The sequence below is a fragment of the Neolamprologus brichardi genome, unplaced genomic scaffold, assembly GCF_056152115.1.
Source record: "Neolamprologus brichardi isolate AB-2024 unplaced genomic scaffold, ASM5615211v1 NODE_ptg000008l+_length_2720982_cov_1, whole genome shotgun sequence".
NCBI lineage: Eukaryota > Metazoa > Chordata > Actinopteri > Cichliformes > Cichlidae > Neolamprologus > Neolamprologus brichardi.
The window spans coordinates 1154174-1175748 of NW_028270135.1; the positions used below are offsets into that span (position 1 = coordinate 1154174).

General features: G+C 42.7%; 1 protein-coding gene across 3 annotated transcripts in view; it reads right to left on the reverse strand.

The window, feature by feature from the left end:
* cdk14 (cyclin dependent kinase 14) overlaps positions 1-21575 on the reverse strand; it is a 266335-nt gene that overhangs the window by 65190 nt on the left and 179570 nt on the right. For all 3 annotated transcript variants that reach the window (XM_087837157.1, XM_087837159.1, XM_087837158.1), the window contains 2 exons: positions 15460-15523; positions 10667-10715 (listed from right to left, as the gene is read on the reverse strand). In XM_087837157.1, coding sequence (XP_087693283.1) covers positions 10667-10715; positions 15460-15523 — 113 coding nt within the window. The remainder of the gene's footprint in view (positions 1-10666; positions 10716-15459; positions 15524-21575) is intronic.

The window sequence follows — 21575 nt, forward strand, 5'->3', positions numbered from 1 at the left end:
GTTTTCTTCCCACGCACAACGGACACTAATGTTTTTGTCACTTTTTATGGAATCAAACTCAAAGTAAGGTCAGTACTTCCACGCTTTAAACGCTGCACGCTCATACTCTCTCTGCACTCGATATATGATCCATTGTTGATCTGCACACAGCTGTTGTCACGAACGTCGCACTCGCTTACGTCACTGTCATGAGACATTCTCGCAAAAAAAAATCACGGTTTTAGTAACGCAGTAACGCAGCGTTCCTACGGGAAAGTAACGGTAATCTAATTACCGTTTTTGCAATAGTAATCCCTTACTTTACTCGTTACCTGAAAAAAGTAATCAGATTACAGTAACGCGTTACTGCTGTCTCTGCAGGCAACTCCGTCCGCTTCAGGTCCCAAAGTCAAACGAACACAGAGTTAAAAACGGTCTAAATTCTTTCATCTTTTATCAAATCATCAGCGTTGCTGCTTTATCAGGTGTAACAATTAAGTTTAACATCCATGAAAACAGAATTTATTAAATTTAACGGAGTTAGAAGTTAGCAGGAAGTTAGCTCGCTAGTTTCCACCTAAACATTTCATACCATGTTCTGACAGAGAGATTTTTGAAACTAATTCAAACGTACAGCTCTGCTATCACTTCCAACATAAATGAAGACAGAAAACTAAACAGCAGTGGCGTTTGCAGGGTTACTGAAGTTGGGCTAGCTGGTATATAATGTTGTGCTATGTGATTGCTAGCGACACAGCTATGTTAGCATAACATTAGCACAGTGAAGCTGGAGGATGAAAGTTAACGTGAGGGATTCTGGTGGTCAGGGACAAATGCAATCGTATAGCAGGATGCTGTACACGGGCCAAACTTCAGTCAGTCAGTTCCCCTCCCTGAGCCTGGTTCTGCCGGAGGTTTCTTCCTGTTAAAAGGGAGTTTTTCCTTCCCACTGTCGCCAAAGTGCTTGATCATAGGGGGTCATATGATTGTTGGGCTTTTCTCTGTATCTATGAAGCGCCTTGAGGCGACATTTGTTGTGATTTGGCGCTATATAAATAAAATTGAATTGAAATTGAACTGAGGAAACGTAGAGAACGCAGTGACTCGTGGGATACAGGAAAAGAACAGAGCAGACATGGGAACAGAGACTAAACACAGGGAGGAAAAGCTACGATCACGAGGAACTGGTCTCGGGTTTTTTAGTCTTTAAAAGGAAGAAAAACTAATCAGGCCAATTTTCCAGGCTAACAGTAAGAAAACGATAGTTATTTATATTAAAGAGCGTTTTCTAACCTTAAAACTATGTTCTTCAATAATCAAAGTGATGTTAGCAGCACTAGCACCAACAACCGCGTTTCCTTGCAGGTTCACATCCAAACGTGTAAAACGTGGTTACTCATCGCTCCTGCTCAGTGAGTATATGTTGGTTTTCTTAGTGGCAGTCTGAAGGTAACCCTTCATTCTTTACTGGAAAAGAGAGAAAGCGCACTGCTGCCTGCTAGAGCTTGGGACTGTAGCATCCTAGACCTCCACTATCCCACCTGTACAGTTCACAGGTGCAGCTTGCCAGTGTTAGCAGATAACTAAACACTTCACTCGATCCTCTAAATCAGCGGTCCCCACCCCCCGGGCCACGAACCAGTCCGTGAGCTGTTTGGCACCGGGCCGTGAGAGTCGAGGCTCGGGTGTGGAATTTATGGTTTTCAGGGTTTTTATCACTAACTCGGTTTCCCTGGGTTTTTTCCCGTGTTGTAGTTGTGTCTTATTTTGAAAGGAATATTTACACGTTACCATAGCGACCAGAGAGCATTAAGGGGAAGAGAGGAGAATAATACTCTCAATGTTGTTTGTGCATTTCAGGAGGACGCTGCGAATAAAGTTACACAGTTCACGTTTATTATTATATTTATAAAATACCACAGTTTTTGTCTTTGTCATATTATTTTATTTTATAGACCAGTGGACCGTCACAGACCGGCCTTTAAGGTGTTGCAGTCCGGTACCAAACGACTCACGGACCAGTACCGGTCCGGGGGTGGGGGCTGCTGCTCTATATATCGTCCCTGCTGGCTACAATACATACATCTGAATTTTCACTACCACACATGAGTGAACAACATGTAGCTGAAGCCACACCAGCTCACACATTGCTGTAACAAAGTCCTTGTCCAGTGTTGGGGAACCAGGACGTCTTGATGAAATGAGGCTACTAAAACGAAGGCGTGAGAACATTAAAGTAATAGACAAAGAAGCACCTGGCAGCTCAGCGCTATAATATTGAAGCTGGAGACCCAGAAGCTGCAGCACAGTGGAAGCAATTGTGAGCAGTAGGGACCAACTGCAACAGCAGCTGCATCTACTGAGCTGAAGATGAAAACTGTGGCCAAAGTCAAGGTGGCCTCCAAACCAAGAGCATCACTCCTTAGCTCACCGATAGGTAGGGCTGGGCGATATGGCCTAAAATCCATATCGCGGTATAATTTGAAGCATGTGCTGTAACAATATATATCGCGATATATTCTTTTCTTCTGTATAACGTATTTTCCACACTATAAGGCACACTAAAAACCCTTTAATTTTCTCAAAGATTGAGAGTGTGCCTTATGTATGAATTCTGGTTGTGCTTACTGACCTCGAACCGATTTTGGCTGCAGAAATCTGTTAAAAATGTTTTAGTACAACTTTGGTAAGCTGCACTGCTTAATGGATTGTCAGACCATTACGGCTGCCGTAGTGAGGAGCTTCGCGGAGGAATCTGGGTCCTAAACTCCGTCAGATTCAGGTCCCAAAGTCAAACGAACACTGAGAGTTAAAAACGGTCTAAATTCTGTCATCTTTAATTAAATCATCAGTGTTGCTGCTTTATCGGGTGTAACAATTAAGTTTTACATCCATGAAAACAGAATTTATTAAATTTAACAGAGTTAGAAATTAACAGGAAGTTAGCTCGCTAGTTTACACCTAAACATGACATAGCATGTTCTGACAGAGATTTTTGAAACTAATTAAAACGTACAGCTCTGTTATCACTTCCAACATAAATGAAGACAGAAACTAAACAGTAGTGGCGTTTGCAGGGTTACTGAAGTTGGATTACCTGGTATATAATGTTGTGCTACGTGATAGCTAGCGACACAGCTATGTTAGCATAACATTAGCACAGTGAAGCTGGAGGATGAATGCTAACTTTGTTTCCACTCGATAAAAGTTAACGTGAGGGATTCTGGTGGTCAGGGACAAATGCAATCACATAGCAGGATGCTGTACACGGGCCAAACTTCAGTCAGGAGAACAACTGAGATCATTCATCCACAATACGAGGTTAGTTATTAATATGCTGCAACAACATGGGAATAGAGCAGCTGCGAGAGAATTCAACATTAATGAATCAATGTTACGGAAGTGGAGGAAGCGCAGTTTTTGGCTTTCTCATATTTCAAAAGTGCTTCATCTCTTTGCTGTGACTGTCACCCGCCATAATTTGCAGATGATAATGGTTGTAGCCGCTGCGATGCTTTCGACCAAAACAGGCCCAGCTTGATGACATCATCAACATGCGTGATAGAGCGATATAGTCAAAATCTCTATTGTTGGCCAAATTTATATCGTTTCTATCGTATATCGTTTCTATCGCCCACCCCTACCGATAGTCCAATCAGAGGAGGGGCTTGCAGATCTGCCTATTGCAGATCTATATATCATCCCCACTTCCAGTTTCACTAAAACTGAAAAATCGATATAATTAGCCTGCTTTTCAATCAGTCAGCAGATTAACTAATGATCTATACTGAGATGAAAACATGTCCCCTGGATGTAAACAGGGGCCAGTAATTTATATTACTGTGAGGTTAATATGACCAAACCTGCAGCTGGAATGATAAACTCTACTGCATTAAAAACAAATCTTCCAGTGAAACCTTATGAACGTGCCTTTGTTGTTAGTCTGTAAGTGAAGCTGGATTCAGGTGTTGTCTTTTCTCTGCAGGCGCACAGAGTGCAGGCACATAGCTGTTGGTGTGAAATCTCCTGGATATCAGTATGTTGGCCTTTGAAAGCTGCTGATGCATGGTAGGTGTGCATTCCTTTCTGCTATTGCTGCCAACTTAGCTGAGCGAACGAGCCAACATCTGCATTAAGATCGATAGTGTCTCCTGTGGCTATCAAACAGATCTAGGTGATGACACATTCACAGCAGGCTGAGGCATTCCTTCTTCACTGGAGCATGGCAAGTGCTTTTTCATGGTAATCCATCAAAATAACTACAGGAAGGACTTTCGAGAAGCGAGGGCGAGGAGACCACCTGCCTCTATTGTCTCGTCACCACAACTGAAAGTAGCAGAGGAGACCTTTCATCTCGGCCACTGGGAGCTGTTTAGGTAGAAAGCTTTTGTGTTTTTTGTCTGAAGAATTTCTATGAAATGCTTTCACCACGTCTGACTAATTTAATGACGAGATTGTTGAATAAAAACCAAGTGTGAAGGCAGCAACACATGACCAAACAGGCCCCAGCGCAACTGATCTGAGGATAGCAGTCGTAGTTTTCCACCTCACTTTTCCTTTAATAAAGTCTGTGCACATCGCCTCATGCACAAACACTACCCATCCATGTTCCTTTAGTACCTACAGACCATCATTTAAATGTCAAAGCCAGCCTGGGTTTTTATGTGTTCCCCATCTTCTAATGCAGGGGTCTCAAACTTTATAAATATTTAAATAACAGATCTCCCTCTCGCCTCCAGGGGCATTGGGGTTCAACAGGTTATGTGTTTACTGTTTAATTTCTTCGTGAGGTATGAACGGCCATAAGAGAAATTTGTATCAGTAGGAAAAAACTGCAAAACTTGTGCAAATACAGTTAAAAGTCAAAAATGTCTGCATGTGGTTGTTTGTGTTGAGCGGCAGATCAAACAAGAATTATAAATGGCTTCCAGCGCACATTCAGGCCTGCGAGACTCATTTAGACACTCGATATCACTGAAATGCAGACAGACGATGATTTTACGTTTGAACTCATTTGTTCACTTCTCTCGACATGCTTGTCTTTAGATCGGGCTTCACATGTGTACCTGGCCCGTACCACAGAACGTCTGCCCCCCTTCCTTCTTTCACATAATGGTATGATCCAAGTGCGTCGTTGCGTGTGATTGGCCACATGGTGTGTCGCACCCCTTCCTGCATGGATTCACAGCAGGGCTGAAGGTTCGTCTCCCACGTACTGATGGGATATTAATAATGTGACATTTTTAATGGGCCAGATGTGGCCCGCGGGCCGTACGTTTCACACCCCTGCTTCCAACAGGATAATGCACCATGTCACATGTTCAAATCATCTCAAACTGGCCAATCAGACGTCAGCAGTCACCAGATATAAACTCAAACCTTTGGAGCTGTTGAGCCACATCACGCATGTGCAGATCTTTGAGGAACCACATTTTGAATCTACGCCACAAAAGGTCTAACTGGGTCTGACGAGGTGTAACTAATGAAGTGTCCGCTGAGTGTATTTTTAGGCCCTAGCAGCAGTTGGTGTGAAGTGAGGGAAAGATCTGGTTTACACTTCATTTGCATTTCAACAAAAACCTTTAATTTCAAAGCTGCTGTTGTTGCTGCGACCTGACCACAGCGCCTGTGACGCCGACTTTAAATGCAGTACTTTAACAAAAACGTTGCCTCTGGCCTTTGGGGGAAACAACTGTACTACAATACACGTCGAAGCACACGAACACATAAAACCCCCATAGACACAGATTGATTTCCTGTCCATCAGCCGTCCGCATTTTCACAGCTGGAAGAAAAACAGTGCAGCAGAGAAAAATGGCTGATGGAAACCAGAAACACAGAGAGCACGAGGGGGTGAGCCAAGTCTCAGGGCAGGACGCAGCGAGTTCATATCGAATTCACCGTTCCCTGTACTGTGATGAAAGGCAGTTGGGAGGAAGTGACGGCCATTAACATTCCACCTCACTTTCTTTCTGCAAATTTTTATTTCCTTCTGGACTCGAGAAAATCAGGAGACCGGGAGGGACCGAGGAATCCACCGCAGCTAACATTTATGTCTGCTTTTCATTTGTCCTCGGATGCTTCAGTTCACTTCTTTAACCTCCTAGGACCTGCGTCCACATATGTGGACGTCACATTTTGGGTTATTTAGACCAAAATACTCAATTTTGCTCTACAAGGGCCTGATATCCACTTACGAGGATGTTATAGTGCTACTGTTCTATCAACATTTTAAACGAATATCTTCATATGTTGCTCTGATTTTTCTTAAAAACAAAAATAAAGTAAAAAAAAAATTCTTTGTTTTTACATTCATCGGGTCCCAATCAGCCCAAATATCAAAGAGAAATTAAAAATGCTGCAGTGGAAGAGTTCGGGTCTTAGGAGGTTAAAGGATCCTTCTATTAAAATCATTGTACTCGACATTAGCTGCTTTCAAATCAAACCCATCCAACTGAAACACTTACTCTGAGAACTTGTGGATCAACTCTTCGATATTTGGATCCTAAAGTAAGCGTCTCAGAAACACGTCGAATTTCATACCATATAAAACACCAACCAGCCAATGAGCAATTAACTGTAAGTGTTGGGGTCAAACTGATATCCCCAGCTGATGTTACAACCCAGCGTATAAGCTTAAAAGTGTTTCAGTTACTAATCAGTTAATATTATTAACCCTTTCTTTAAATCCAGAATTGAATTCAAAATCCTGCTCCTCACATACAAGGTCTTAAATAATCAGGCCCCATCTTATCTTAATGACCTTGTAGTACCATATCACCCTATTAGAGCACTTCGCTCTCGCTCTGCAGGCCTACTTGTTGTTCCTAGAGTATTTAAAAGTAGAATGGGAGGCAGAGCCTTCAGTTTTCAGGCCCCTCTTCTGTGGAACCAGCTTCCAGTTTGGATTCAGGAGACAGACACTATCTCTACTTTTAAGATTAGGCTTCAAACTTTCCTTTTTGCTAAAGCATATAGTTAGGGCTGGACCAGGTGACCCTGAATCCTCCCTTAGTTATGCTGCAATAGATGTAGGCTGCCGGGGGATTCCCATGATGCATTGAGTTTTTCCTTTCCAGTCACCTTTCTCACTCACTATGTATTAACAGACCTCTCTGTGTTGAATCATATCTGTTATTAATCTCTGTCTCTCTTCCACAGCATGTCTTTATCCTGTCTTCTTCTCTCACCCCAACCAATCACAGCAGATGGCCCCGCCCCTCCCTGAGCCTGGTTCTGCTGGAGGTTTCTTCCTGTTAAAAGGGAGTTTTTCCTTCCCACTGTCGCCAAAGTGCTGCTCGTAGGGGGTCATATGATTGTTGGGTTTTTCTCTGTATCTATGAAGCGCCTTGAGGCGACTTTTGTTGTGATTTGGCGCTATATAAATAAAATTGAATTGAATTGAATTGAATTCATGCATGAATTATGACAACCTCAATCAGGATTTTTATTCATCTTTAGGTATGAAAAAAAGATTTTTGAACTTCATTTTTTAAACGCACTTTTCAAAGAGTTTGTTACATGTCCACTTAGGTGACTCATGAATTTAGTATGGAGTGACACATCAGTGTTCAACGTAGTGGTTTATGTGCAAGTAGACCATCAACACTGACACAAATACTCTAAAAAGTCATTCAGAGGCTTAGTAAATATCACTATAAATATAAGTTAGAGGAGCCTGATAGAATCGATGAATATCCTTTTACTAATTATTTGAGTTTGATGAGCTGAAATAAATGTCTAAAATGTTAACATGTGTGTTTGTGTTAAATTAAAGTATTTATTTACATTTATCTCACACAAAAAATTCAGTCTGTGGTTCACAGAACACCTCCTTTGCATGTGCTTAATATTTCTGTTTAAAATTGAATCTAAATATTTGAGAAATATGTATCTGTACTCATCAGTATCTTGTACTAAAATCATTAATTATTCAAATCAATATTATTTATTGTCAGCAAATACAACTGAAAAGTGTAAGTAAAACACGATAACGTAGAGTAATTGAGTACCATGAGTCTTTTTCATTGTTGTGTTCATTTTGTTTTTTAAATACTCTGAGCTTTTGTGTTTGCTCTCCTGCTTTGACATTTATCCTTCAAGTATGTGAGGCTTTGAGCTGAAAGGGAAAAGGCTCTCGTCTGTTTAGTGCTTGTTTATTTCGAGTTATTGCCGTGTTTATGAAAATAAAATTCATGAAACACACAACTACATATTAGTTTGTCTGGTTTTTTAGACTTAGACTACCAGTGAAATATAATAACATTCATATTCGAATGTTAGCATTAAGTACAATTTTGATTACGTTTAGTTTATACGGAGCCCCGCAGGGGACATGGGAGAGAAAAAAATTAAGACGGACTTTTGCGAGATCTCGCAAAAGTTTTAGCCGCATTCTTCGGAGGCCGCGAGCTCGAAGCCGACCGGGAGGTCGAGGCCAGTGTTGCCAACTTAGCGACTTTGTCGCTATATTTAGCGAGTTTTCAGACCCCCTAGTGACTTTTTTTCTAGAAAAAGTCGCTAAAAAAAGACGTGAAAGCGCATATTGCTTTTACTCTCAACAAGCAGCGGGTGCTGTAACGCAGTCAGTTCTTCTTTTACTCTTATGCTGTTTTGTGGATCAGGTTTAAAACTACTTATAAACACACACACACAAAGTAACTCCACCTATTTCGGGTCACTTTTGTCGGTCCAAGCCCGGGTAAAGGAGCAGGGTTGGAATTGTGACATTAAAAAAAACAATAATTGCTAAAAGAAATTTAATTTGTAGTTCTAAATAAATTCTAAATGCATTTAGGACGTTTTTGCTCACTTTATGTCTCGTCCACGATGTTATTTCTCTCTCCAGCAGCGTAGGTTACAATGCAAATTAGGTGATGACGTCATTTAGCGACTTCTAGCGACTTTTAGGACAACCAATAGCGATTTTTCTTACTGAGGAGTTGGCAACACTGGTCGAGGCACGATGTGCCGGGAAAGCGGTGTTCCTCCCGGCTGTAGTAGGTCTTGACCTCCCGTTAGCTTCGAGCTAGTGGGTGTCAGATCTCCGAAAACGTCGGAGCACAAACCGAGCAGGTATCTGACGTTTACACAACTACATTCACGCCTCAAAATATCTTAAAAGTGTATTTTGTGACCCAGAAAGAGTAACATTACAACTAAGTAGCTGCCGCCATTGTTGGAATTCAACTTTTGCGAGATCCCGAGTTTGTTTTGCGAGATCTCGCAAAAGTCCGTCTTAATGTTTTTTTTCTCCCATGTCCCCTGCAGGGCTCCGTAAATTTACAATATTAAATAAAGGGAACAAAATTTTGGATTTACTGACCATCTATATTTCATGTTTGTGTAACAGCTACAATTATTCATTTCAACTTAACATGTTTAAGCTTTAGTTATTCAATTGATCAAGTATATTGAACAGATTTGACTGGTTTCCAATCTACTCAATATTTTTCAGTGTAAAAATGTCAGTTTTAGTTTTTAGAGTGTAGAAGAAAACAGCCTTTGAATAGCTGTCCACTGTAGTGTCCACTATGTGTGAAAGGGTCGATATTAATTTGGGGGTAAAATGTAAAACTGCAGCCAGGAGAACACGACGGCGTGGAGCATGAAATAAGCAGGGATGATGTTTTGTATGTCATCCCAGCATCACTGTGGTCCCCTTAACAAAGAGCCACGCTTCTGCATTATCGTGTAACATCAGCTTCACACGAAATAAAAATGTATATGATCATGTCCATGAGGAGAAATAACAGTGAAGTATGAATACACATCGTCAGAAGTAAAACAGCAACATTAGGATCTAAAGTAAATGAGACCATTGAGGTAGAAGTCAGCGTCATCACCACGAAACTTTAGTATTTTGTATCATACGACATTAAATGTCCTCAACGATGTCTGCACTCTCTCTGATCCACTTGTTAGCAAAAGCATATTATATGAGAAAATGTGAAAACATGTAAGAGTTACATTGAATAAAGACATCTAACCGAGAACTCGTTCAGAAAGATCAGCGATTTGAAGATGAGGGAAGCAGAAGCTGAAAAAGCATTTCCAGGTTTTAGGATTTAATGTTCAAAGATAAAGATCCAAACTCCCTGGTTTTCATGTCCCAGCACTAAAGAGCACACACTAAGAATCTTGTTATTGACAGTTATCATTATAAAATAAAACACACTGATGCAGATGACTCTGATAATTCATACAGCGACAGAATGTTTGGCACATCATGGGAAGTCATTTGTGGCAGATTCTTTACTTTCCAGATTAGAGGCGCAGCAGATTCTCCGGGGATTAAGGATGACCTGTGTAATTATTCCAAATCACAGGAGGCACGCAGGTCTCAGCATCCTGTGTGACGAGTGCTTTAGTTAGTGACGACGAGTCTTCGTTCCAGCAGCTACACTTTGTGATTGTAGCTGATTAGACAGCTGGAGTTTTATAGAAATCACTTCCCTGCTGCTTATTTCAAATTCCCTCTGGAAAACAGTCACACTCCCCTTTTGCCTGCTGTTGTCTCCACTCCAGATGTTCGCCTGGGGCAAACAGTGGCACACATCTGGGAGAAGCCCTGACTGCCAAGCCCTGCCCTTTTCCTGCCTGATGTCTCACAACACAAGTCACACATGTGATGTTGCAGTGATGCTGCATGCAGGCTTGTACACACACACACAAACAGCTCACTTACTTATTCCAAGCTTGTCTGAGCTTCTTCGCGCTGTACACTGTAAAGCGGTCTGCAACGAGAGAAAAACAACAAGCAAATTAAAGCTGCTGCTGGGTTAATGACACACACCTGCTCAAACACCTTCAAACCTTCTACGTTCACGTCTCAGCACATTATGAGACGTAGATGCTGCAATAATTAATTATAAACTACGATTTTTCAAATAGTGGCAGGGCCTTAGCTTACCCTCACAGAGAAGTCGCCTATTTTCAGATCTTGTGTTAATTGGCTGCTAATCTGCACCCAGCACAGCTCACTGCTGCACTGTTGCTGTTGTGTTTCTGTCTTTTTCATATTTTTATTCTTGGATTCTACTAGAGTAGTTCTGCAAGATTCAAATCAAAATAATAAAAAAGAAATGAACATAGCCTCGGTGCTTTTAGTTCCTATTGCTTTAAGGCAGCTCCCTTTTGATTGGCTACCTCTTAGATTTGGACACATTGCAGGGGCTGCTTATCTTTGATGACAAAATTAGACATATCTGCTTTCAATCATGTCCTGCAGAGACACACGTCAAAAGAAACTGCATCAAACTGAGCATTTGTGGTATAAAAATGGCAGCAAAACATCTCAAAACCTGCAAAAAGATACATTTTGGTAAAGCAGTAACTAGCTTGTCAGACATGTGAACCACAATCAAAAGCTTGAATACATTTAGTTTGGGCTGCAGGCAGCACCTCATCCAGAAATACATTTTTTGGTCCCACATTTTAGAACCAAAGCTAACAGTTTGCCACAGAGGCAAGTTCCTACTTTATACAGTCACACTCATAAAAAGTGCAAACACAAATATACATGCACATGTACAAAGCTGGACTGTCACTGTAAGTAATACCTTCAACACTGAGCTCCTCACACTGAGCTGTGCCGGACAGTTCGCTGGATCATTTTAGAGGAATGCCGCCACAATCAATGTAATTAATTCTTTGTCTGGAATCTTAAAAATGTGCACTGTAGTGAAGGCAAAACAGCTTCATGTTACCACACAAAGTGTTGCTTTGTGTGTTAGTTTGCCAAAATGAGGACTGGAAGATGAATGAAATCCTCTTGAGCAATGCAGCGTGAACTATGTGGCTCTGCTGCGAGGCCAAACCACATGAAATTGTCATATTTGCAAGAGGAGTTTGGTGAAGCAGCTTCTGCAGCTACGATCGCTATGCTGTGAATGTGTGAAGGCTCAGCGCTCTTCTCTTAATTACAGCCAAAACTGCCATGTTGGCGTGCAGTCAGCTACTGTACGAGCTAGCCAGCCACCCAGCGAGCGAGTCCGTCTGGACTCCCACACTGTTGGCCTGATCCAGCATCAGCCTGCAGCTTGCAGTGGGTCCTGTCGCCCAGGCTGGTGTCAGGTGCGCCGGCGTGAGCTGACCAGAGCTCGCTGAGCACCAGGGGAGACGCTCCAGCTATCAGCAGGAGGAGGGGTGGAGCCAGGCTGCGCTGGTAAAACATGTCATCATTTTGGATATTTCGAGCATCCTGGTGCAAATGTTAGTGCTTTCTTTAAATACCACAACACATGATTATTGAAATGTATTCATTAATATGTCAGGAGCACAGCTCAAATCAACCAGAACCTTCATTACACGTGTCTGAGGTGTTGGTCAGACTGCATGTTTGCACCTGTGTGCACTGTGCAGCTGTGTTGCAGGTTTTGTATGTGCCCTCCCTTCATTTCATTTTCAGATACGCAGTCTGAGCTGGACCGTGACTGAGACCAAGAGGCAGCTAAAGGGAGATGTGGCTGGAAGTGAGGAAGTATCTGTGGAACCTTTTCATTCCCACAAAAATGTGAAAAGAAAAGTGGCGCCTTCACTCTGAGGCCGCAGCATCGTGTCTGAAAGTGCAGCGATGTTTTCAGGTTGGAGCGGGACAGAAAAGAAAGACGGTGCTGCAGAGTTTATGTGGAAGTAACAGAGAAATATGTGACGAATCCACGGCACAGCAGTGACACAGTCGTGTGTTTTTGGACAACGGGAGAGGAGAGGAGCTCAGTCCTGCTGAGGAAACTCTGCAGACTGACGCAACACTGCCACCTGCTGCTCACATGTAGACACGTAGACGCTCGTTTCAAATACTGCAAAAAATCAAAGTCACTAACAGATTTTTATTGTTACAAACCTAAAGAAAAATACTCGAGTAGTTTGTCTTTGCATCTGTCTTCACACACTAAGCTGCAATGACTCTTTACCCCTCAGTGTGTCAGCAGAGCTCAGCTATAATTTCCATTATATTTGTTTTAATGAGCTCTGCTAGTGATCTGCTATATCATACGTCCATCTCTTTATCTGCCTGTCGGCTAGCCTGTCATTCAGTGTTAGCATACAACACAACATCATTCAGATTATGGAGGCTGTAGCTGTAGTATAACACCTGCTATCATAAAGGATTATCGCTCTTCTGCTGTGGTTCATCTTTCTTCTTTGATCCTCCAGTTTCCTCTGATTTTTTAAGGACACACCTACTAAGACTTATTACGTTTTTTTGCCAGTAACTCTTAAGAATCATCTTGTCGGGGCTGTTTCATGGATGACAAACTGTGTTATTGTTGAAACAACATGCTGCTAATAACAAAGGAGCTAAAGATTGTCTACGATCAGTTTATGCTGTGAGCACGTTTTTACCTAAAGTGATTAATAAATGAGAGAAACAACCGAGCAAACACAAATCCTCTAAAACTGCTCAGAGACAAAGCCTAGAAAATGAGTAAAAAAACAGTCGATGTCCAAAGAAAATCATGAACTTTATTCCTGCTACAGTGTAACATTTACAAGAGTTTTTCCTGATTTCAGACTTGAAGTGCACTTCCAGGAGATTATAGTTCAATTTCTCCCTTAAAAACTGCTCCTGCATCATCCTCTCATTCACTGTGTGCGTCTGTGTGGGTGAGACAGCAGCACAGCTGTGCGACACAGTGTGCGAGAGGCTAACAAGAGCCAACTGTCGCTGTGGCCACAGGATGCAAAATCACATTAGTATGTGTTGTATGTGCATGTGACCACGAAAGCCACCCCAGTAGGTTTCTAATTGGCCACTGGAGATAAGAGGCTGGGTCACATACTGTAGCTTTGAGATGCCTCACTACCCCGAACCCTCGCTCTAACCCTCTTGATGTCCATCCTCGCCTGTCCCCTGTTCTCAGCTCCAGCTCTTCTGCAGTCCCTCTCTTCATGTCCTCTCTAAAAAGCCCTAATGAGCTCCCAGAAGGCATGGCTGCCACCCCCTCTTCTGCTGCTGGTGCACTAATGGGGTACAGCGAGCTTTTGGTAGGTGGCAGTATTGCCTCATATTCATGATGAGCTTTGGAGTTCTGAGAAAGCACACAACAGCGTGACAACCAAGTCGCAACAGCTTCTGCAGCTTTTTTCCTCAAAACCTGGACTCTGAAATGTTCTCTTGTTATCTTCATTCTGATTCTGTAGACTAAAGAGTTAGCAGAACACCTGCTTTCAGTCAGCAGTACCGGTGCTCTGGCAAACCATCCTACCCGTTGTTTCTGCGCATGCGCACAACACGAAATTCAGTGGCAAATTGTCCTACCTTTGTGACTATTAGCTAGAAAAATACTCTGACCGGTAAAATTAACTGCCAAACCATCCTACCTTTGTGAATGTCACCTACAAGCATACTTAAACTGCTACAATTTTGTGGCAAATCGTCCTACTTTTGTTAATCTGAGCTAGAAGCATACTTTAATAGCTACATTTCAGTGGCGAACCATCCTACCTTTCTGAATATGAGCTAGAAGCGTACTTTAACAGCTAAAATTCAGTGGCAAATCATCCTACCTTTGTTAATAACAGCTACACACATACTTTAACGGGTAACATGAAGTGGCAAACCATCCTGGCTGTATGCATATGAGCTACAAGCATACTCTGTTGGGCAAAGTTAAGTAGCAAACCGTCATACCTACTTAAATTAGTGCTGGAATGACTCTGTGACAGCAGAAATGTGCATAAACTACTTACAGTAGGACGTTTTGCCAAAGTAGGACGGTTTGTCAGAACACCGGCATTGATATCAATATTTGGATCAATCTGCCCGCCCCGTCAGTCAGAATTAGGTAGCCTAAAGTGTTAGCATAGAGGCTATCTTTAACCGCACACCAAACAACTAAAGATACTAATGACAGTAAAATGTATGCATAGCAGCAGTATTATAGCATCTATTACATAGATACGGTTTCAGGCTAACTCTTTAGCATCTTGTTAGATTTAATTGTACAAAGTGTTGATGCCTGTGCAAAAGTAAGCTGTATGCTAACAGCAGCTACAACACTCTCCTTTGTTTTTATGTAATCTATGTATCTTCAGGGTAGCACTGCTACAACGTCAGACTGACACCTTAGACCTCTCTGCATTGAATCATATCTGTTATTAATCTCTGTCTCTCTTCCACAGCATGTCTTTATCCTGTCTTCCTTCTCTCACCCCAACCAATCACAGCAGATGGCCCCGCCCCTCCCTGAGCCTGGTTCTGCCGGAGGTTTCTTCCTGTTAAAAGGGAGTTTTTCCTTCCCACTGTCGCCAAAGTGCTGCTCATAGGGGGTCATATGATTGTTGGGTTTTTCTCTGTATCTATGAAGCGCCTTGAGGCGACTTTTGTTGTGATTTGGCGCTATATAAATAAAACTGAATTGAATTGAATTGAATTGAATTGAAATTGAATTGAACACCACAGAGACAGAGTTAATCATTCACGCCATGGTTTTTGCCAGTGTGTATATTAAAACTATACTCTGATCTGGTGATTACCTGGTTTAAAGTGAGGCAGGGAGTTAACACCAGGCCACATATCCTCAGATGGAGTGCCAAGGACCTGAAGAAGACACAAAGAAGGAAAAGTGATGATTAGGATCATGTTAACCTGACGCACATGTTCTTTTAGAAGCATTTGCATCACATCTGTTTTAACTGCAAATATAACAGGTTACTTTGTGGTTAAACACAGTGCATAAAGTTCTTCATATGTTAGCGCTCGCACAATCACAGCTGACTGTGCTGATGTGAGTTCTCATGATAAACTTCCAGTACAAAGGCGTCTCCTTTCTTTTGCAACAGTCACGATAAGTGCATCTTTTCTGGGAAATTCTCACGCACACAACCTGGCTTTAGGGCGATCGAATACAGAGCAGCGGACATGCCTTTGACGTGATCCATCATACCATAACAACATAATAGCTTCCAGATTGCACACTTGGTCTGATCTACAACAAACTCATATGGTAAAAGTGTGGAACTGCTGCGCGTCTCCTCCCTGTGCAAACACAGTGTAGGTGCACTGTGGGATAAATTAGTTTCAGATGACTGACAAAGAAAAGCAAAAAGTTTATGTGATTAAACAGCTGATGATGCTTCGCCCTTCCTTTGACTCGGGTGTGTCGCTTTAGTTACTCAGATTCTCAACAGTTCCAAAACACAACAAGACAAATGATGTGCTTAAAAGGACAATATTTGATTTAATCAAGAAAATCAAAAGCATTTCTCAAAGGTCTGGAGCTTGTGTGTGGACATTAACGCTTTAGTCTAGTTGCAATAATAGCAACGTCCACCAGGCGGCAGTAGGGGACCATAAAGCAGCCTGGAGTGGAACTTGAGGAAAGGTATCCACACTGAACTTCATTAAAAAATGTTTCAGCGTCGCATTTTTAAATGTGTTTGGAAGCAACGTTCACACAAGGTAAGACTGTGGCTAAGAACAGAACAACACTGACTGCTTCATCGCTGAAAGGAGTAAAAATCCTTCAGTTAGTCCTCACCACTGACCTCCATCATTACATGCGTCTTCCACTAACGCTAGATTGGTGAGCATCACCTGAAAACTGCACTTCCCCCTGATAGAAGCTGTCAGAGAATGGATTTCTACGAGCGTGATCATGATAAGACGGGTGGGTGGGTTTAGCAGGAGGTCGTGAGTGTTAGAGGGGTGACTGGAAGGTGAACGAGGGGCCACGTGACAGGATGTGAGTTTGGCTGGCGGAGCTGGAGTCATTTTGCATTATTGATGTATCAGTTCTGTGGCCTTTGAAGTGGCGAGGGAGAGCTGGGTGGAGGGCTGGGTGTGAATGTCAGAGTCTTTATGAGGACATCACGCCAGGGAAGCGGGCGAGCAGCGGCACAGCTCAGGGTCTAGTCAGTCATCAATGAGCTCGCCTAACACTTCTCTGTGGTGGTCCCTCAACCTGATGATCAATAACCCCCAATGAACAATGAACAGTACAGTTAATGTGCTGTAACAATAATGAGCATGAGATGAAAGTGTGGATCTGAAGGGTGGACGATGGAGGACAGCACACGCTGATCGAAAACGGTTTAAAACTTGCTATAATCTTATTGTCTGCAGATCGTCTCCAGTTCACAGATATTGTTGTTAATTTTTAAGAGTTATAAAAATATGATCTTCTCAAACTATAAAGAAAAGGAAAATATTTAAATTAAGTGAATGTCTCTATTTAAAAAACAAACAAACAAAAAAACCTCATGATGTGATATTATAGTATATCAGAAATCTGTTCACTATTTTTATTACAAATTATATCAGTAAGGAAGCTGACTAAACTGATAATTTATAGCAAAGGGGTGGGATTAAATAAGTGTTTACTTTTCCCTTTCAACATGTAAATTAATAATTTTTTTGTATGTAATTTGTATTTTTTTTCTTTCTTATTTTCTTTTCTAAATGTACTTGTATATTGTTCACATGTTGAAATAAATTACCAACCAATCAATCTATCAATACAGCTGTTTCACCACATAGTAGTTTTACTTTTTAACTCCATCTTTAATGGTGATGATGATGTTTGACTTCATCACTGCCACTGTGCACGACAGATACTGTTTTAAAGACAACAGACCGCATGTGTGCGCTCAAACTCAGTCTTAATGTGATGACACAAGCAACAATGGAACAAAGAAGGTCAGTCACAAGGACCTACGACTTTCGCTTCAAGGCTTTTCCACCCTCAGCACAGAGATGGATGTTTGGGACAAATAACGGCTGCTTGCTTCCTGTGGGGCACAATCTCCCCTCTGTATACCCCACATGGGAAAAGCCCACACCCCTCCATCTTTGCTCAGGCAGTAGATTCCTGCACATATAGAGTAATGGATATATGAAACAACCTGCTGAAATGGAGGACGGGATAATCCATCAGGGGGGGCAGCTTTGGTCTCTACACATCTCTGAATATGAGGGAACGTGTGGAGAGTGCATGGAGACAAAGACAGAGCATATAAAGAGAATCCCTGTGAGGTCACAGGTCACGACCCTGCACGCTGCACTCATACTCTGCCACACATGCATATAATAAACCCCCCAGCAGCGAGGTCACAGACCACCCATTTGGCCAGACACAAACAGTATGTCTGACCTTCACACGGCGGCGCTCTTATTTCTGTTCATGCTGCCAGACAGAATGAAGAGGTTAGAGATGTGGCGAGACAACGAACGGGTCGAACAGGCTCCTCGCAGTGAACGAGACAGCTGGCATATCTGGGATGGGTTATGCTTAATTTGCGGTACAGCGCTGTGACCGTTGGGATGGATATCTGTCTATGGAGGGCCTACAGGGAGGCCGCAGAGGAGCGATGCAAATGTGCACCTGTGCAGAACAGAGTTTATCACGAATGGGAGAAACACATCAGAGAGTGCAGAGGACACTTTTCAGTGGTTCTCATCGAACGTTAGGACCTCGCTCTTCGCAGTGGTTGGCTGATGAACCAACAACGGCACAAGCCAGCGTCGCCCACACCACAGTAGCACCACGTACTTTTCCACGGCTCGCTGTTGTCTGCCAACGATGAAGCACGTTCAGCCCACAAAGCCGAGCAGCGTGTGGCTCGCTGTGGATGATTCTGCGTGTACGTCCAACACTGGAGCAGAATTTACAGAAGCACAGAAAAACAACAAAAACAAGCTCTGATTGTTTGCACACTGCCCCCTGGTGACAGTAAACAGCTACAGCATGTAAAGGACTGAGCGGCGTCTGCAGGCTGTTTGTCCTAAAGCAGCTGATTTGTTTCAGTCAGTCTCTCCATGCGTCACACTCAGAAGACATTCCTCATAATGTGAACTTAGTATCATAAAAGGATCAGCCATTTAAAATCAAAATCTCCATGCCGAGCAGCAGCATGAAGACCCAGGAGTGCTGTTTGAAAAGTCAGGCCAGGGCCAGCTGGAGCTTCTGCAGAGCAGCTGTGGAAACCAGGTGCACAGCTTCATCTATCCAGCAGGGGGCGCAGAAATGATGAAACCTCAAATAACACTGCTTTACCCAGTGATGCTGTTACTGAATATTTATTAAACTGCAACATATGAAACTAAAAAAAGGCTGAGACTGAGTGAGCCGGAGGGCTAAAAGATGCTCGTCCTGCCTAATCGGTGCTATGAAAGCTAAAAACAGGATTTATTTACCTGAAATTAATAAACGGTTCAAACAAAAGACTAAATATAACCCGGCTTCTTGCAGTTAATGTGAATCAGTTCAGATTCTGATATCACAGTGATATACTGCAGAGTACAGTGTGTGTGTGTGTGTGTGTCTCACCTGCACACAGAGCGACACACGTACACGATGGAAAACATTTTTCTCTCCACAAACCAGGTTTGGTGATTTAAATGTAAATGACATCTTCCTCAGTATTGCTGCATACGAGAAACAGTCCAGTTTGTGAGTGTGAAATAAAGTGTTTCTCAGGTTAAACAACAAAAACAATGATAAAAATATCACATAAATGATGTGGAGGCGATTTCATTTACTGTTTGTAATGTTTGTGTGGACTATAAGATTTATAATCTGCAGCATAATTACAGGTTATAATAAAACATTAAAAAGAAAAAAAGTGGTCCTCCTTGGGCTCTCGCACTCTGGGGCCTCTGGATGTCTGGGGCCTGGATCTCCTCCATGCCTGCTTCATGCCCTGAGGGACAGGGCTATGGCTCTCTACATCCTCTTGCAGACCATTACATGGGGAAACCATTTGAATACAAGCGCGCCGATCCACACAGGTGTGCACACGGGTGTTCACTGTTCGTAGACTTAAATCACACCTTTCTTGGCTGCTACTTCAAAGCACATTGTGCGCTGTCTGTCCTGCGTGCTGCACAACAACATTCAATATTTAGTATTTACTGCTGTTTACACTTAGCTAGATTAATGCGATGGTGTTGTGTATAGTATGTTGCTTTGGGGTTTTTTTGCTTGTTTTCTCTTCTTTTTCTCTCAACAGGTGATCCGGGAGATTTTTTCCCCCTTTCTCACTGTCCCTCTCCCCTTCTGTTTTTCTTTTCCTTCCTCTTTCTTTCTCCCTTTCCTATCCCTCACTCATGTCTGTCCCGTCTGTAACAACTGAAAATAAAATAAAATAAATAATAAAAACAAAGGTCGATCAAATGGACCAATACGGCAAGGCCATGATGATCCATTTGGCAAAATAAATCCATTGGGTATCCTTGTTGGTCTTCAGACAACAATTCTGATGGCTAAAGAACCGAATGGGACAGGCAAAAAAAAAAAAAAAAAAAGATTAAAAAAAGTTAAAAAGTTAAAAGGTTTTATTTGTTATCCCCGGTTTAAGTTTTCATGTTGAAAGTGTTGATTTCTCCCATCATGCCTCTCATCTCCGACAGCAGATTGGACCTAACTTTTTGCTGTTGTTCCTGTAGATCCTTCCACCAAAGGATGTGAATTCATTACAACGTCACGAAGTCCCAAAAACACAGCATAGAGTCACCACACTAGTGTTCTAGCAGAGACCCGTCACAGGTTTGAGAGCGAGCACAAACGTGTCGTTAGCATTAATGTGAACCCCGACCGCTGCTTCTCCTGTCAGCCACCCTGACACCTGCAGACAACGAGCACATCTGTAAGATCCACAAACCCGTTCCACCTCATTCCTTTTCCTCCAGCACAGCAATACAACACAGTGCAGTGAACGGTTAATCTTTAGATACCATAACCGTCAACTGAGTATTACGCAAGATAACATCTACCCTTAAAAGCTGCTCCCACCCAACTCCACCGCTCCCATCCTACCTCTCTATTCACCTGGAAATGTGTTTCTGACTAGAAGGAATGTCGATGGTCACAAATCCCACGGGGAAAAAACCTGATCAGATCAGACTGAAACCTTACCTCTCTGACCAGACTGAGTTCCCATTACTTTTATTTAAGTTGTTTTATTCTACTAATGGTACAGTACTTTTAGCCAATGGGTGGTCTTTTTAAATGTGCTTAGAAATAAACGTGTATGAAAAAAAACAGACACGACCCAAACCAAGAAGTACGGCAAGGAACAGGAACTTTATCCTGCGTCCTCCTGTTCCTAGAGATTCAGGGAGGTCAATCCTTTAATCCACGCATAAGCACTGACCCCAGTACAGGACTCATCCCGCTCCCACCTCCTCCACTTTCCCTTCCTTGCTCTCTGACATTGTCCTAAAGTTGACCCCAGCCTTCATCTTCTCCTCTGCTCCTCACCCCTGGCTCCTCTCCATCCCTGGTCACGGCCGAGCAGATTGGGGTCACCTCCAGGCAGGGGTCAAATGGATCAGAACCAGAGCCGAGTGGATCAGCTGTCTCCCACTGCGCCGGGGTGGAATGTGTTCAGTAAGCCCCGGCTATCCTGTCTGGGTTTCAGCAGATGGATGCTCGTGTCACAGGCGCAGCGGCTGGTGGTGAAATGTCATTATTTATCTCCCCAGCAGCCTCCCGCTCTCTCCTGAGAGTAGATCAGCTCACATGTGCACCGGCTTACACTTCATAGCAGGAACACACTCAAAATAAACAGGCCTCTGAACACCATGCGGTGCCTTTGCACTGCTGTAATGAACTCCTTCACAGCTGTTCTGTGGGGAACCGTGTTCAGACGGT